Here is a 13,529-nt window from a genome sequence, read left to right as displayed (position 1 = left end):
ATCTTCTTCAAAAAAAAGTATCAAAGAAGCATCAAAAACACATAAATAATGCACACTGAAGTGGTCGGTGCTGTAATGTGTGTTCACTCTGAAGTGACTTTTCCACTCTTTAGCATTGAAGTCGTATCAAAGTAACGCAGGAACCTTTTCTGAAGTTGCAGCGACTTCATTAGTGCCATTCGGAATGGCTCTCATGGCATTCTTACATGTCCTGCGACTTTAGGTCTCACAAGTCGGATCCTTGGTGTGAAAGGAGCCTTACAGTTTGTTTTCTTTAGAAAGCAGCCACAGCCTGAGTAGAAAAGCCTGTCCCCTGCCAGCATGCTACAAAGAAGAACCATGCTCTTTGTGTGATCGCAGTGGTCTCTCTGCAGAGGTCCATCACACTGCCCCTGCAGAGTCCGATCCATCGCTCTGCAATCAACAAAATCTTGTGCTTCCCCCTGTTGACTGGGGAGCTGCAGCTCTGTCCTCAGCAGACCTCTGCGGAGAGACCACTGCTTTCACACAGAGAGCAAGGGACTTTTCTCTGCAGCATGCGTGATGTGAGGAATGTTGGTAACCAGCAATTGTGTTTTTTTTACATGTGATGATGAGCTGTGATTGGACACAGCTGATCAAATGGTAAAGGGCCACTGTGATTGGCCCTTTACCTCTATCTGTGATCAGCAGATGTTAGAATGATTGTTTTTTTTTTTCATTCGTTTTGTATATTCCTTGTTCTGAATTGATTCGTATTTTTGGAAGTAATCCTGAAAAATTGGGATTCCTTCCTTAGGTTTTCAGTGCGACATTTTTAATTGAGACTTCCTTGCAACTTTAATGCAACTTGCTTGCGATTCCGATGCGTCTTGCTTGCGACTTTGATGTTTTGCGACTTTGGCGACTTCCAAAACCCTCTGAAAGTCACAAACGAATAAATACAAAAAAATGTTGTTGTTTTCTTTATAATTTATTTCGGATTTGTTAAGATCAGTTTCTATTGTGATTCGGATACATCCGCATAACTAAAATTTTGTCCAAATTTCGATTCGTAACAAAACGGATTGCAGGTGTCTATTTGGGAGGTTCGGCCTTCATTGGTTACATGCTTCTTCTGGCTTACCAACTCTAATGAAGCCAGGAGGCAGCCAGGCAAATTGCAGTTTCTGAAGAGGGCCATCAATGGAGGTGACGCAGGTCAGGATTTGGTGCCGGGTTCCTCTACATAGTTGGATACTTCTATTAGATTGTGATCGGGATCTCGGAAATAGACGGATTGGATCTCCCCCATCGCTCCTGTGCGGGACACAGGGCCTTCTTCTATGGGGACCTCGCAGACCTGAGGGCCAGAAAAAACAGGCAGTCAAGGGAAGCAGGAATACACAGATCAGCCATTGGTTTGGTTGGCTACATTGTTACAAAGTGACAAAATGCAAAAATCAATAAATAGTTTAGGCGGGTCCATATTAATGCCCAAAAATGTACCCATTTTAATCATGTATTAGTTACAGGCACCGCCAAGTCCTAAGAACCCAGTGACGTCACCCACCCCCATTTGCTTATATGGCCGGGAATCCCCAGCTAAAGGGCTGGTCAAAAACAGTTTTTTCGTTTTTTTACGGTTAACTTTTGTTTTTGTTTTTCACGATTTACATTACATGTATGTTTGATTTGTTTTTTTTACACTGTTTATGTTTTTTTTCTACTATTTACATTTGTTTTTGTTTACATTTTTATGGTCTATACTTTTTTTTTTTTTTACTGTTTACATTTGTTTTTGTTTATTTTTTTACTGGTTTAGGTTTTTTTTTTTTTTTTTTTAACTGTTTACATTTGTTTTACTGTTTACACTTGTTTTGTTTTTCTTTACTGTTTAGGCCCCGTTCACATTGCCGCAATCCGACTTGGGGGGGCGACCTCCGAGGTCGCGGTGCGAGCAGCGCGCCGCGACCTCGGAGCGTCCGCCACGGACTTCATAACATTGAAGTCTATGGCGGTCGCCTCCGGGTCGCCCCAAAGAAGCTCCAGACCCTTTTTCTAAGTCGGAGCGACTTGTGTCGCTCCTATTAGAACGGGTCCGCAGCTTCCCTATGGAAGGCGACCTTAGTGTGAACGGGGACTCAGACTAGCGCGACTTTTCAGGCGACTTGTCAACCTGACAAGTCGTGGTATGTCGCAGGCCATTGAGTAGTACAGGACCCGTTCTAATAGGAGCGACACAAGTCGCTCCGACATAGAAAAAGGGTCCTGTATTACTTCGGGGCGACCTTGGAGCGACTTGCATAGACTTCCATTATGTGAAGTCCCTGCAAGTTGCTCCGAAGTCGCGGTGCACGCGACTTCACAGGTCGCCCCCCGAAGTCGTGTCGCGCTAGTCTGAATGGGCTCTTACATTTTTATGGTCTATACTTTTTTTTTTTTTTACTGTTTACATTTGTTTTTGTTTATTTTATTACTGGTTTGCATTTGTTTTTATTTTTCTTTACTGTTTACACTTGTTTTGTTTACAGTTTTTACCGTTTACATTTGTTTTTGTTTTTCTTTACTGTTTACTCTTTTTTTATTTCATATGCTTTAGGCTCGGTTCACACTTGTGCGATGCGGGAACGCTGTGAATATGCAGCGTGATACCCGCATCCGCACATCTGGCAGTTCACACCGCCATATGCGATACGCTGGGGGTGTCAATTAAATGTTAATGACACCCCAGTTTGATTGCATTTTGCAGTGCAATCTGCAAGTTCGCACAGAATCGGATCGCACAAGTGTGAACCATTGTGCGATCCGATTCTGAGGCGGCTCAAAAAATGCCTCCTGTGCGAGTTTGCTGCGAATTCAGCCATACAAAGTGTTTACCTTGATTTATTTTACTGTTTACATTTAGGGGGGGGGGGGGGTTACTGTTTACATTTGTTTTTACCGTGTACATTTTTTTTTGTTTTTTTGTTTTTCATATTTGTTTTGTTTTTACTGTCTAAATTTAGTTTTTTGCATTTTGTTTGTTTGTTTTTGTTTTTACTGTTTCCCTTTTTTTTATATATTTTACTGGTTTGCATTTGTTTTTATTTACATTTTTTTTATGGTTTACGCTTGTTTTGTTTTTTATTGTTTACATTTGTTTTTACTGTTTACACTTGTTTTGTTTCCAGTTTTAAGGCTACATTCACACCTGAGCGTAGCGTTTTTGCGCGATTTTACAGCGACTTTTACCGCGATTTTTGTGCAGGCGTTTTTAGATTGAATAGAGACCAATGGAAAACGCCTGTAATCTGCCCAAAAAGAAGCTCATGTACTTTTTTGAGCGTTGGGCGTTTTGCTCACAGCGTCAAAATGCTCAGATGTGAACAGGGGCCATTGAAATGAATAGGATTTGTCTTGTTGGGCGTTTTGAGAGCTGATCCTAGAGCAGAAAAACGTCCCAAAAATGCCCCAAAATGCCTACATGTGAACGGAGCCTTACTGTTTACATTTGTTTTTGTTTTTCGTTACTGTTTACTCTTTTTTTTTATACGCTTTAGACCCCGTTCACATAGGGGCGATCCGACTTCCCGGGGCGACCTCCGAGGCCGCGGTGCGAGCAGCGCGCCGCGACCTCGGAGCGGCCGGCACGGACTTCATAACATTGAAGTCTATGACGGTCGCTCCGGGTCGCCCCAAAGAAGCTCCGGACCCTTTCTCTAAGTCGGAGCGACTTGTGTCGCTCCTATTAGAACGGGTCCACAGCTTCCCTATGGAAGGCGACCTACGGCGACCTGTGAGGCGACCAGGTCGCCTTACAGATCGCCCCAGTGTGAACGGGGACTCACAGTACATGCGTTTGTTTGTTTTTTACTATTTACCTTTGTTTATTTTACTGTTTACATTTGTTTACATTTTTCGTGGTTTACATTTTTGGGGAGGGGGTTACTGTTTACATTTGTTTTGTACATTTGTTTTTGTTTTTCATATTTGTTTTTGTTGTGTTTTTACTGTCTAAATTTGTTTTTTGTTTTTTTTTACTGTTTACATTTTCCTTTTTTTTTTTTTTTACTGTTTATATTATATTTGTTTTTACAGTTAAAATTCGTTTTTTGTTAGTTTTTTTTTTTTACTGTTTACATTTTTATTTACGGTTTACATTTGTTTTTTTTTTTTACTGTTTTTAAATTTGTTTTCATTTTTTACTGTTTACCTTTTTACTGTTTATATTTGTTTTTACAGTTAAAATTCATTTTTTGTTATTTTTTTTTACTGTTTACATTTTTATTTACGGTTTACATTTGTTTTTTTTTACTGTTTTTAAATTTGTTTTCATTTTTTACTGTTTACCTTTTTTTTTTTTTTATTTAGTTTTATTATGAATAGGAGTATTACTATAGGAGTAAGGGGGCTTCCACATTCCTATAAGCCCTCTGCCCAGAAGATCTCCACAACCACCAGGCCAGGGTTGTGAGAGAAAGGACCTTGTGCTTGTTCAGGGGCACACACTCGCCCCCCACCCATGCTTGGATAAGGCTCAGGTACTTATTTTTGGGGGGATCCCACAAAAAAAATGAAGAAAAAATGAAAAAAAAAGTGTAGTGCCCCACCACCCTCAAAAAAAAAAAAAAAAAAAAAAAAAAAAATTAAATAAAAATACCAGATACGCAAACCCTTAAAATTAATTCCTGACCTGAAGGTTCTAGTATTACTGATGGGAGAAACTTTACATCTTTTTTTTCTTTTGTGTGGGTGTCCCCCAATAACATCTATAGCAGCCCTGCATCGTGGATAAGGGTCTGGTATAGATGAACGGAATTTCCAGCCATCTGTTTACAAACAGAACAAGGTGGATGGGAGCTGTAATTTTGCTGGCAGTTTAATCACTTGCTGGTAAGTCACTGGATTGGAAGGGTTATCGGCTTGAACAAGCATCTGATCAAATCGATTGTGGTTTAATCATATGCTTTGGAGGGCAGAGGAGAGATCTGAAGTCTAATAGATCCCATATATCTCAGTAAAGAGGACCTGTCACTGCCTATGATATCACATGGGATGTTGTTCCTCCCTTGTGATAGCAATAAAGTTGATTAAAAAAAATAAAAAAAATTTAAAGATACAGTGTAAAAAAAAAAAATAATAAAATAAAAAAAAATGGAAATAAAATAATAATAAAAAAAAAATATATATATATCTTTTTTTTTTTTTTTAAGCCCTCCTGTGCTTGCATGCAAAGGCGAATGCGTACATAGATGTAAACGGTGTTATTATCACACATGTGAGCTATCGCTGCATGTCAGAGGGAGAGCAATAATTATAGCACCAGACCTCCTGTGTAACTCTGAACTGGTAACCTGTAAAGGCTTATAAAGCTTTTTTTTTTTTTAAAACCACTTCCTTCCCAAGTCTATTCTGACACTTCACTTTTTATTTTTATTTTTTTGCTAGAAAATTACTTGGAACCCCCAAACAGTATAATATATATATATATTTTTTTTGAAAATTACATAGAACCCCCCAAACACTATAATATATATATATATTTTTTTTGCTAGAAAATTACCTAGAACCCCCAAACAGTGTAATATATATACATATATATATATATTTTTTTTTGTTAGAAAATTACTTAGAACCCCCCAAACACTATAATATATATATATATTTTTTTTTTTTGTTAGAAAATTACTTAGAACCCCCCAAACACTATAATATATATATATATTTTTTTTTTGCTAGAAAATTACCTAGAACCCCCAAACAGTGTAATATATATACATATATATATATATTTTTTTTTGTTAGAAAATTACTTAGAACCCCCCAAACACTATAATATATATTTTTTTTTAGCAGAAATCCTATAGAATAAAATGATGGGTGTTGCAATTTTTTATGTCACACGGTAATTTTGCAGCGGTTTTTCAAACCCAATTTTTTTTTTTTTGGGAAAAAAAAAAAAAAAACCCATTCATGAATTTAAAAAAAAAAAAAAAAAAACAGTAAAGTTAGCCAAATTTTTTTTTTTCTCTAATGTGAAAGATGATGTTACACTGAGTAAATAGATACCTAACATGTCACGCTTTAAAATTGCGTCTGCCCGTGGAATGGCGGCAAACTACGGTGCTTAAAATTCTCCATAGGCGAAGCTTTAAACACCTTTACAGGTTATCAGTTTAGAGTGGTGCAGGAGTTCTGGTGCTAGAATTATTGCTGACGTTTGCGACAATACCTCACCGTTTACATATGCGTGCGGGAGTAACGTATGCGTTCGCATTTGCGCGTAAGCACGGTTTATTTATTTTATACAACATTTTTTTTTCTTTTACACTTTTTTTTTTTTGTACAAACTTTATTCCTATCACAGGGGATGAACAACATTCTTTGTGACAGCATCGGCCCTAACAGGTCCTCTTTTCCTCTTTATTTTTGAGAATGTTATATAGCTGAAAGTGAAAATTTTTTTTTTTTTTCAGAATTGTCGCTCTTTTTTTGTTTATAGCGCAAAGAAAAAAAAAAATCGCACAGGTGATCAAGTACCATCAATAGAAAGCTCTATTTGTGGGAAAAAAGAACATCAATTTTATTTGGGTACAGCGTTGCATGACTGTGCAACTTTCCGTTAAAGTAACGCAGTGCCGAATCGCCAAAAAATGGCCTGGTCATTAAGCGGGCAAATCCTTCCGATCCAGAACTGGTTAAAGTAACGCAGTGCCGTATCGCAAAAACTGCCCTGGTCATGAAGGGGGTAAAACCTTCCGGGGCTGAAGTTGTTAAAATGCACTAAAGTGTATTTTTTTTCCCCAAAAAATTGCATTTAAAAAAGCGCTGGTTTGATGTAAAAATATGCAACAACCACCATTTTATTCTCTAGGGCCTCTGCTTAAAAAAATATTAAATATTTGGGGGTTCTAAAGGTAATTTTCTAGCCCAAAAAAAAAAAGCTGATTTTTACATTTCAACAAAAAGTGTCAGAAAGGGCGGGGCCTCCAGGCATGGTATCTATTGGTGTCACAGACCTGCAGGTGCTGTAGGACGGTACTGAGCGGCGTCTGTGTGATCAGGCAGAGGTCAGCTGATCCGGGTGATGGATGCCGGGCCTTGGGTTCAAACTCCTTCCCTACTTCATGGAGGTTTATCTTCTGCATGCCAAAACTCAACGCCTTCCTATCCCCCTGGAGGTGACAACAATAATATATGACTAATGACAGCGCTGGGTCCAACCCCCAAGGAACTCAACGTTCGGTACACAATTCATAGCAGTGAAGCACAGAGTGGGGAAGTGTTAGCACCGTATTGAGTTTACCCTCTGCACAGAAATTGGGGGAAAAATCCAACTTTTTTGAGTTGCCACGGGAAGAGGAGAGAATGCACTCTGCGTTACATACTACTGACCTCTTCACTCTACATTACACACTACTGACCCCTTCACTCTACATTACACACTACCGACCCCTTCACTCTGTGTTACATACTACCGACCCCTTCACTCTACATTACACACTACTGACCCCTTCACTCTACATTACACACTAATGACCCCTTCACTCTACATTACACACTACTGACCCCTTCACTCTACATTACACACTAACGACCCCTTCACTCTACATTACACACTACCGACCCCTTCACTCTACATTACACACTACCGACCCCTTCACTCTACATCACACACTACCGACCCCTTCACTCTACATTACACACTACTGACCCCTTCACTCTACATTACACACTACCGACCCCTTCACTCTACATTACACACTACCGACCCCTTCACTCTACATTACACACTACCGACCCCTTCACTCTACATTACACACTACCGACCCCTTCACTCTACATTACACACTACCGACCCCTTCACTCTACATTACACACTACTGACCCCTTCACTCTACATTACACACTACTGACCCCTTCACTCTACATTACACACTACCGACCTCTTCACTCTACATTACACACTACTGACCCCTTCACTCTACATTACACACTAATGACCCCTTCACTCTACATTACACACTAATGACCCCTTCACTCTACATTACACACTACCGACCCCTTCACTCTACATTACACACTACTGACCCCTTCACTCTACATTACACACTAATGACCCCTTCACTCTACATTACACACTACTGACCCCTTCACTCTACATTACATGCTACTGACCCCTTCACTCTATATTTCACACTACTGACCCCTTCACTCTGCATTACACACTACTGACCCCTTCACTCGGCATTACACACTACTGACCCCTTCACTCTACATTACACACTACTGACCCCTTCACTCTACATTACACACTACTGACCCCTTCACTCTACATTACACACTACCGACCCCTTCACTATGCATTACACACTACTGACCCCTTCACTCTACATTACACACTACCGACCCCTTCACTCTACATTACACACTAATGACCCCTTCACTCTACATTACACACTAATGACCCCTTCACTCTACATTACACACTACCGACCCCTTCACTCTACATTACACACTACCGACCTCTTCACTCTACATTACACCCTACTGACCCCTTCACTCTACATTTCACGCTACTGACCCCTTCACTCTGCAATACACACTACTGACCCCTTCACTTGGCATTACACACTACTGACCCCTTCACTCTGCATTACACACTACTGACCCCTTCACTCTGCATTACACACTACTGACCCCTTCACTCTGCTTTACACACTACTGACCCCTTCACTCTACATTACACACTACTGACCCCTTCACTCTGCATTACACACTACTGACCCCTTCACTCTGCATTACACACTACTGACCCCTTCACTCTGCATTACACACTACTGACCCCTTCACTCTGCTTTACACACTACTGACCCCTTCACTCTACATTACACACTACTGACCCCTTCACTCTGCATTACATGCTACTGACCCCTTCACTATGCATTACACACTACTGACCCCTTCACTCTGCATTACACACTACTGACCCCTTTACTCTGCATTACACACTACTGACCCCTTCACTCTGCATTGCCTTTCCCTGTCCCCTATGCTGTGCATTACTATTCCACAAGGAAGACGAGGGAACTTACACTCCTCCTCGCTTGCCGCACCAATTTGTCTTTTTGTGGTCCTGATCCTGCAACAGTTCAGGTGAGTCTGAGGACTGAGGAGGGAGTCTGAGGACTGAGGAGGATGGGTGGGGTACACTCAGATGCACTGTAGAAGCTATACTGTCTTTATGGAAGCAGTGGCCTCTCTGAAGAGGTCCAACATGCCTTTGCTGAATCCAGAATAAAGCTCTCCAATCAGTGGGGAGAAGGAGCTTTACTGATTGGGGATCTTCAGGTCAGACTCAGAGGAGGGTGTGTCAGACCTCTCCAGAGAGACCGCTGCTTCCTCACAGAGAGCGAGGGACCTCCTCTGCAGAATGCTGCCAGGGGATTGGCTTTTCAGTCCCGATAGGACTGTACTGGGGGGGGTGAAAGGATTCAGTGTGAACACCCAGGAGTGTTCTATAATAGAGACTACGGTGACCCCGGAGTGTTCTATAATGGGGAATACGGTGACCCTGGAGTGTTCTATAATGGAGAATACGGTGACCCCGGAGTGTTCTATATTGGGGGATACGGTGACCCCGGAGTGTTCTATAATGGGGAATACGGTGACCCCGGAGTGTTCTATAATGGGGAATACGGTGACCCTGGAGTGTTCTATAATGGGGAATACGGTGACCCTGGAGTGTTCTATAATGGAGAATACGGTGACCCCGGAGTGTTCTATAATGGGGAATACGGTGACCCTGGAGTGTTCTATATTGGGGGATACGGTGACCCCGGAGTGTTCTATATTGGGGGATACGGTGACCCCGGAGTGTTCTATATTGGGGGATACGGTGACCCTGGAGTGTTCTATAATGGGGAATACGGTGACCCCGGAGTGTTCTATATTGGGGGATACGGTGACCCCGGAGTGTTCTATAATGGGGAATACGGTGACCCTGGAGTGTTCTATAATGGAGAATACGGTGACCCCGGAGTGTTCTATATTGGGGGATACGGTGACCCCGGAGTGTTCTATAATGGGGAATACGGTGACCCCGGAGTGTTCTATAATGGGGAATATGGTGACCCCGGAGTGTTCTATAATGGGGAATATGGTGACCCCGGAGTGTTCTATAATGGAGAATACGGTGACCCTGGAGTGTTCTATAATGGAGAATACGGTGACCCCTGGAGTGTTCTATAATGGGGAATACGGTGACCCCGGAGTGTTCTATAATGGGGAATATGGTGACCCCTGGAGTGTTCTATAATGGGGAATACGGTGACCCCGGAGTGTTCTATATTGGGGGATACGGTGACCCCGGAGTGTTCTATAATGGGGAATACGGTGACCCCGGAGTGTTCTATAATGGGGAATATGGTGACCCCGGAGTGTTCTATAATGGGGAATACGGTGACCCCGGAGTGTTCTATAATGGGGAATACGGTGACCCCGGAGTGTTCTATAATGGAGAATACGGTGACCCTGGAGTGTTCTATAATGGGGAATACGGTGACCCCGGAGTGTTCTATAATGGGGGATACGGTGACCCCAGAGTGTTCTATAATGGGGAATACGGTGACCCCGGAGTGTTCTATAATGGGGAATACGGTGACCCCAGAGTGTTCTATATTGGGGGATACGGTGACCCTGGAGTGTTCTATAATGGGGAATACGGTGACCCCGGAGTGTTCTATAATGGAGAATACGGTGACCCTGGAGTGTTCTATAATGGGGAATACGGTGACCCCGGAGTGTTCTATAATGGGGAATACGGTGACCCCGGAGTGTTCTATAATGGGGAATACGGTGACCCCAGAGTGTTCTATATTGGGGGATACGGTGACCCTGGAGTGTTCTATATTGGGGGATACGGTGACCCTGGAGTGTTCTATAATGGGGAATACGGTGACCCCGGAGTGTTCTATATTGGGGGATACGGTGACCCTGGAGTGTTCTATATTGGGGGATACGGTGACCCTGGAGTGTTCTATATTGGGGGATACGGTGACCCCGGAGTGTTCTATATTGGGGGATACGGTGACCCCGGAGTTTTGTATATTGGGGGATACGGTGACCCCGGAGTGTTCTATATTGGGGTATACGGTGACCCTGGAGTGTTCTATAATGGGGAATACGGTGACCCTGGAGTGTTCTATATTGGGGGATACGGTGACCCTGGAGTGTTCTATATTGGGGGATACGGTGACCCCGGAGTGTATTATATTGGGGGATACGGTGACCCCGGAGTTTTGTATATTGGGGGATACGGTGACCCCGGAGTGTTCTATATTGGGGTATACAGAGGACAGACATGACTTTACCTTGAAGGTGACGAGCTCCATGCCCAGCACCCGGGTGTAGAAGGTGGCCGTCTTCTCGATGCTCTGCACAGTCAGTACCAGGTGATCCAGGCGATGGATAGAGAACGGGGCCTGGGAGGCAAAACGCACCAACTGGGGGCAGACCTGGGAGATACAGGGGGTGTCAGTACAGGTTATCAGGATTACCCAGAATCTGTATGTCAGTGCAGGTGATCAGGATTACCCAGAATCTGTATGTCGGTGCAGGTGATCAGGATTACCCAGAATCTGTATGTCGGTGCAGGTGATCAGGATTACCCAGGCTCTGTGTGTCGGTGCAGGTGATCAGGATTACCCAGGCTCTGTGTGTCGGTGCAGGTGATCAGGATTACCCGGGCTCTGTGTGTCGGTGCAGGTGATCAGGATTACCCAGGCTCTGTGTGTCGGTGCAGGTGATCAGGATTACCTGGGCTCTGTATGTCGGTGCAGGTGATCAGGATTACCTGGGCTCTGTATGTCGGTGCAGGTGATCAGGATTACCCAGGCTCTGTGTGTCGGTGCAGGTGATCAGGATTACCCAGAATCTGTATGTCGGTGCAGGTGATCAGGATTACCCAGGCTCTGTGTGTCGGTGCAGGTGATCAGGATTACCCAGGCTCTGTGTGTCGGTGCAGGTGATCAGGATTACCCAGGCTCTGTGTGTCGGTGCAGGTGATCAGGATTACCCAGAATCTGTGTGTCAGTGCAGGTGATCAGGATTACCCAGGCTCTGTGTGTCGGTGCAGGTGATCAGGATTACCCAGGTTTTGTGTATAGATGAGGGTGATCAGGATTATTGGTGCTCAGTTCGTCAGTGCAGATAATCAGGATTACCTGGGTCCTGAGTAGCCGGCAGAGGGACAGCATGTTGCAGGCCAGGAAGTAGAATGTCTCTGTGTATTTCCCCTCCAGATGTATTTTCTCAGTAGAACTTCCTGGTGTTGGGACAGATCAGGGTGGGGGCGGAGTTGAGGATCCCTCCCTGCTCTTTGTCATTTCTTTTCACTAATTGATCCCATGCATTTTATTACATGAGCTCAGCGCACTCAGAGGAGGACATGCGGCATTTTATTACATGAGCTCACACCCACATCTCTGATGCAGATAGAAAAGGGAGAGGACGAACCCCCCAGATGGGACTTTAACCACTTAAGCCCCGGAAGATTTTACCCCCTTCCTGACCAGGGCCTATTTTGCAATTCGGCACTGCATGACTTTAACGGACAATTGCGCGGTCGTGCGACGCTGTACCTAAACTAATTTGACGTCCTTTTTTTCCCACAAACAGAGCTTTCTTTTGGTGGTATTTGATCACCTGTGCGATTTTTTGATCATGCGCTATAAACAAAAAAAGAGCGTAAATTTTGCAAAAATAACAATATTTTTCACATTGTTTTTATATGAAATCCCCCCCCCCCCCAAAAAAAATGTAAAAATCTAAATTTTTTAACATTTTCTGCCAATTTGTTTTCTGCTACATATGTTTGGTAAAAAAAATCGCAAAAAGCGTATTTTGATTGGTTTGCGCAACAGTTATCGCGTTTACTAACAAAGGGAAAGATTTTTGTCATTTTTGATGTTTTTTTTTTTTTTAACGCGTAATGGCGGCGATCTGCGATTTTTTTTTTTTTTTTTTAGCGTGACTGCGACATTGCGACGGACAGATCGGACCCTTGACTGACATTTTTGACACTTTTGGGGGTACCAGTGACATTTCTACAGTAATCAGTGCTATACATATTCACTGTTACTGTAAAATGACACTGGCAGTGAAGGGGTTAATTTTTTTGAGAGGGAGGGGTTATGTGTGTCCCTAGGGGCGTGATTCTAACTGTGATTGGCTGTGGCTTGAGCTGTAGGAACAGTGATCAACGGTCCTACATAGTAGAACCGTATGATCAGTGTTCCTACACAGGGGAGAATGACAGGCAGCTTGTTTACATCAGCCGCCTGACTTTATCCCTCTGCAGCGACGATCGCAGAGTGAGTGGCGGACATCGGGTCCGCCGGTCACACGCGCGGGGGGGGTCCGTGACCACGCGGGAGCGCGCCTCCTGCGGCGCGCGCTCGCTCCCTAGACCCTCACAGGCTAGCGACGTAGATCTACGTCACTCTGCCTGTGAGGGGCTGACTGCCGACGTAAATAGTCATGCGGCAGTCGGCAAGTGGTTATTGGTCTTTATCCTAATGATTGTTTAT

The 13,529-nt window shown here is 43.3% G+C and overlaps 1 protein-coding gene across 1 annotated transcript; it reads right to left on the bottom strand.

Annotated features, from left to right (window-relative positions):
- Positions 1 to 1,170: 1,170 nt before the first annotated feature.
- GLOD5 (glyoxalase domain containing 5) lies at positions 1,171 to 12,286 on the bottom strand. The gene is made up of 4 exons (XM_082243581.1): positions 12,165 to 12,286; positions 11,313 to 11,456; positions 6,960 to 7,115; positions 1,171 to 1,321 (listed from the first exon to the last, which is right to left on the bottom strand). The coding sequence occupies exons 1-4, from the start codon at positions 12,195 to 12,197 to the stop codon at positions 1,181 to 1,183; spliced, it is 474 nt and encodes a 157-aa protein (XP_082099707.1). The 5' UTR covers positions 12,198 to 12,286; the 3' UTR covers positions 1,171 to 1,180.
- Between the last annotated feature and the right edge of the window lie 1,243 nt (positions 12,287 to 13,529).

This window comes from Pelophylax lessonae (assembly GCF_965119305.1).
Source record: "Pelophylax lessonae genome assembly, chromosome: 1".
NCBI lineage: Eukaryota > Metazoa > Chordata > Amphibia > Anura > Ranidae > Pelophylax > Pelophylax lessonae.
This window is presented reverse-complemented; position numbering and strand designations above follow the sequence as displayed.

Coding starts and splice junctions, on each gene's coding strand:
- GLOD5 (XM_082243581.1), bottom strand. CDS start 12,197: ATGCTGTCCCTCTGCCGGCTACTCAGGACCCAG. Junction 7,116..11,312: donor TGGAGCTCGTCACCTTCAAG/GTAAAGTCATGT, acceptor TGTCACCTCCAG/GGGGATAGGAAGGCGTTGAG. Junction 1,322..6,959: donor CCGTCCTACAGCACCTGCAG/GTCTGTGACACC, acceptor TCTGGCCCTCAG/GTCTGCGAGGTCCCCATAGA.